The 4,771-nt window shown below is 49.3% G+C and overlaps 1 protein-coding gene across 1 annotated transcript in view; it reads right to left on the bottom strand.

The window, feature by feature from the left end:
* The window catches only part of Bri3 (brain protein I3), a 20,466-nt gene extending 18,939 nt beyond the window's left edge, over positions 1 to 1,527 (bottom strand). Inside the window, exon 1 of the mRNA XM_005368045.2 lies at positions 1,401 to 1,527. Within this exon, the coding sequence (XP_005368102.1) occupies positions 1,401 to 1,527 (127 nt within the window). The remainder of the gene's footprint in view (positions 1 to 1,400) is intronic.
* Between the last annotated feature and the right edge of the window lie 3,244 nt (positions 1,528 to 4,771).

The following is a 4,771-nucleotide window of genomic DNA, read 5'->3' as shown; positions in this document are numbered from 1 at the left end:
ACCTGCCTAGACTCCCCCAGTGAGGGGCTGGGGTGTGGCCATCAGTAGAATGTTTGCTCAGCATGTTAGGCCCTGGGTTGCTGCGGAGTGCTGCAAGAGGTTTCTCTGTGTTTAATTTACAGTGGTAGCAGGAAACCAAGCAGAACTTGAAGGGGCACACTTGTGACCAATTAGTGATTACTGAATTTGGTGACAAACATGGATCCTCTTTGTTTGGGATAAGCAGACAAGGGACCAGTTCCCATGAGACAAATAATTCATGACTTTGGGTCCATAAGGATGTCAAGGACCCAACCTGAAAATTCATAGAAGATTCTTCAAGTGTGGGTGTGGCTGAAGATCCTGATGTCTTTCTCACAGCCATTTCTTAATATGGCAAAGCCACCCAGAATTAATACCCAAAGTCAGGGGATCTGAGATGGTGTTGGCATGGGGCCTTAGCTTTGGGAAACAAGTGAGCTTGGGGAATCCTTGTGGGAGGGTCTTTGACAGGAGAGGATGCCACGGGCTGGAGAGGTGACTCAGCAGGAAAGAGCACTTAACTCTAATCCCCATATTCCCACATTAAGTCAGACCTGTTGCTGAGCATGCTTGTCTCCACGGTGCTGTGACGTGCAGAGACTGGAGGATCACTGTAATGGTCTGGGTGAGATGTCCCTCCCAGTGTCTGGCGTTTGGACCTTGGGTCCCTAGTGGTGGTGCTGTTTGGGACATGTGGCCCTGCTGAGGGAACACATCCCTGAGGGCAGGCTACGAGGCTTCAAAGACTCAGTTTCCCAGTTTGCTCTACTTCCTTCTTGTGCCTCTGAGATGTGAGCTCTAGGCTGTTCCTATAGGATGCCATGTCTACTGCCTACTACCACATCAATGCGACGATGGAACCAAAACACCAGATAAACTCTTCCTCCTACAAGCTCATGGTTGTTGTTCTTGTTGTTTTGAGACAGGGCTTTTCTGTGTAACAGACCAGGCTGGCCTCGAACTCACAGAGATTCACCTGCCTCTGCCTCCCTAGTGCTGGGATTAAAGGTGTGCGCGTCACCACCGCTACATGGTGTTTTATCATAACAATAGAAAAGTCACTAAGACAGTCACCCTGGCTTGCTGGCCCCTAGCCTAGCTCCAGGTGAGAGACCCTGTCTCAAGAAAATGAAATGAAGAGTGTTAGATTAGGTCACCCAAAGTCCTCTGGCCTCTGTGGCTGACACAGATCCATGTGCATACACTACACATATGTAACATACACACACACACACACACACACACACACACACACTGGAGGGGCTACCATGATAAAGGGACTGAGGAAAAAAAAAACACCTGCTTTTCCTGTCCCTTCTCACTTCCACCAAGTGTCTTCCCCAGCCAGGCCTCCCGAGCCTCAGCCCAGGGCCTCATACCTGCTTCCTGCACTGTGGTGCTCATGGCTAGTCCCCGTAAGATGCCCAGGAGTGGCCAGAGGAAGTCTGACGTTGGGCCAGGAAAAGCCCCCTTACGTTCCAGCAGCTGACAGGCAGTGACCAACATGAAGGAATGACCCTAAAGGCCAGTGAGGCAAAGTCATATCATTGAGAATGTGGGGGAGGCAGGGAGGAACTGGGCAGGCTGGGCCTCGCAGGGGACAGAATGTGGCCTCACAATCCTGCTCTGTGCCAAGGTTCTTAGGTTCTGAGCTCGCTCCGGTGTGCAGGAGGTGACAGCAGCTCAGATATTTCATCCCTCTGCCAAGAGATGTGATACAACCCATGATTCAGGCAGGGACTGTCGAGCCACCATGCGGTAGAAGCAGGGTCCAATGTCAGCCTTTAGCCCCAGAAAGGTCAGAGTGAAAGGTAAGAGCTGCAGCCTTATGCACAAGGAGTTAGAAATAGCCCCGAGGTTCCATGAACGGAATCAACAATACAACATTATATAACAATCTCATGAGGCCCAGCAAGGTGGTACGCACCTCCAAATGCAGCGTTCAGGAGGCAGAGGGGAAAGATTTCAACCTTCAGAGCAGCTAAGGCTTTGTGAAGGGACTGTCTCCGAATAAATAAATAAACACATACACATAATTACAGTCACACATACACACACACCATACACATACATACCCTGACACACATATACTCACGTATACACACACTCACACACACACACACACACACACACACACACACACCACCTTTCCTTCTAAAGATCTGATAATTGTGTTTATGAAAATATAGCGAGAAAAGGCAGACTAAGAAGAAAAAAAAGGCTCATTTTCCACCATGCACACAGCCCTGGGAACCACGCAACACAGAAAGCTCAAATGAAGGGGTGGGGCGCAGGGGGTGTGTCTCAGCCAGCAGCATTTCCCAACGTGGGTTCCACCACCAGCACCATGCACACCTGACAGAGTGGTACATGCCTGTCATCCCAGCCTTTTGGGAAGTGGAGGCCGAAAGATGCAAAGTTCAAGGTCATCCTTGCTCACACAGTGAGTCTGAGGTCGGTCTGAACTATATGAGACTATTTTAAAGGGGAGGGGACAGATGTTTAAAGCTTAACCACTCTCTTCGTAGGGGAAACGGTAGTTGGAAGGAGCAATTCCTTTTTCCTGGGGGCTGTGCTGGGTGGTTTGTGTGTCCACTTGACACAATCGGGAGTCAGCAGAGAGGAAGGGGCCTCAGCTGAGGAGATGTCGCCATGAATCCAGCTGTAAAGCATTTTCTCAATTAGTGATTGATGAGGAAAGGCCAGCCATGGTGGGTGGTGCCATCCCTGGGCTGCTGGTCCTGGGTTCTATAAGAAGGTGGACTGAGGAAGCCATGGGAAGCAAGCCTGTAGGCAGCACCCCTCCAGGGCCTCTGCATCAACTCCTGCTTTCAGGATCCTGCCCTGTTTTAAGTTCCTGTCCTGACTTCCTTCAGTGATGAACAGCAATGCTGAAGTGTACGTCAAATAAATAAACCCTTCCCTCCCCAACTTGCTCTTTGGCCATGGTGTTTCGCTGCAGCAACAGAAACCCCAGCTAAGACAGGGGAGAGTGTGCCCAGAGAACAGACAAGGGCTGGAACAGATCTCCCGAGGTGAGGGTGGCTCCAGATGGGGTAGCTTCCAGTGCTCCCTCACTGGCTCTAGCTTTATCTTCTTCCTTGACTGAGGAAATTTTAGGAAGTAGACTGGAGACAGTTATGTGTTCTGTGGTCTTGTTTCCCTTGCAGATTCTTTTTTGTTTTCTTTTTGTATCCTGGGCTGCCCTCAAATTTACAATGTAGCCCAGGATGACCCTGCAGTCCTGATCCTCCTATTTCCAGCTCCCCATGGCACCACCGTGTCTGAATCATACGGAGCACTGACGGAACCCAGGGCTTTGTGCATGCTGAACTCCCGTCTCAAGAGCCCCTGGAGAACTTCACAGCGCCACAGACACGATGTCTACCTTCTGCCATATGACAGTGTGTGTACCTGTTCTCTAGACAGCGGGCTGCACGCGGGTGGTGGAGCCTGATCCTCCCTCCTTTTTTTGATGAGGTCATTGATTGTGTTAGTTACTGTAACCAAAACACCCAAGAACACCTTACAGGGAAGAACCATGTCAGAGATGTCCTTCTGTGTTAGTTACTTTTCTCCTGGCTGTGACCAAACACCTCACAACAAGCACTTTAAAGAAAGGGATGTTTGGGGCTGGAGAGATGGTTCAGCAGTTAAGAGCACTGACCACTCCTCCAAAGGACCCAGGTTCAGTTCCCAACACCCACATGGCAGCTCACAACCAGGGAAAAACGCCAATGCACCAAAAAAAAAAAAAACTAAGAAAGGAGTGACCATGGCTCTGTCAAGGTGCAGTGGCAGGAGGAGAGACAGCGGTCACACTGCAACCACAGGGGAAGGGGAGGCTGGTGATCGCTCCTTTTCATCCCACAGGATGGTGCCACCTGCATCCAGCTTTGGTCTTTCTCCTTACTATTTCTGGAAATACCCTCATAGTCACTCTCAGGAGGCACAGGCAGGTGGGTCTCCGTGAGTTCAAGGCCAGCTTGGTCTACTGACTGAGTTCCAGAACAGCCATGGCTACACAGAGAAACCCTGTTTCCAAAGACCAAAACACAAACAACAACAACAACAAAACCTTGTCTTACAGGCCAATTTTTAAAAACCATTATTTCTGGCACATCTAAAGTCTGTAAGACTATTAAATTAATTCTCTTCAACAGTTTAACCTGCAGTCATACATGTGGTATAAACACAACACTTGTTACATAACCAAATAAAGGCTTGTGCTGACATTAAAACCACAACACCAAATCCCACATTTAAATCTCAATCAAAGAGATGGAGAGATGGCTCGGTTGTTAAGAGCACTGGCTGCTCTTGTGGAGGACCCAAGTTTAATTCCTAACACCCACAGAGTAACTCACAACTGTCTGTAATTCCAGCTCTAGTAGATCTAACCCCGTCTTCTGGCCTGAGGGCACCAGGCACAAAAGTGGTACAGAGACATGTAAGCAGGCCACACCCAAACACAGAAAAGTAAATCTCAATTCCTTAAAAAAAAAAAAAAAAGGTAGGAAGAGGGCTGGGGAAATGGTTCAGCGATTAACAGTTGCTGCTCTCCGAGAGGTCCCAAGTTGGGACCCCGGATGTGGGTCCCAGAACCTCATCAGGCAGCTAGCTCATCACTGCCAGCTCCAGGGGCACCTACATCCAACTGGCTAGCAGGCAAAAGTGGATAGGCAGATACACACATACACATGCTAAATGTGGGGGGTTATTCTTGTTTTTGTTTGAGACACAATCTCAC

This window comes from Microtus ochrogaster, unplaced genomic scaffold (genome assembly GCF_000317375.1).
Source record: "Microtus ochrogaster isolate Prairie Vole_2 unplaced genomic scaffold, MicOch1.0 UNK27, whole genome shotgun sequence".
Taxonomy (NCBI): domain Eukaryota; kingdom Metazoa; phylum Chordata; class Mammalia; order Rodentia; family Cricetidae; genus Microtus; species Microtus ochrogaster.
The sequence above is the reverse complement of the archived record's forward strand: the minus strand, read 5'-3'. Positions and strand labels throughout refer to the sequence as shown.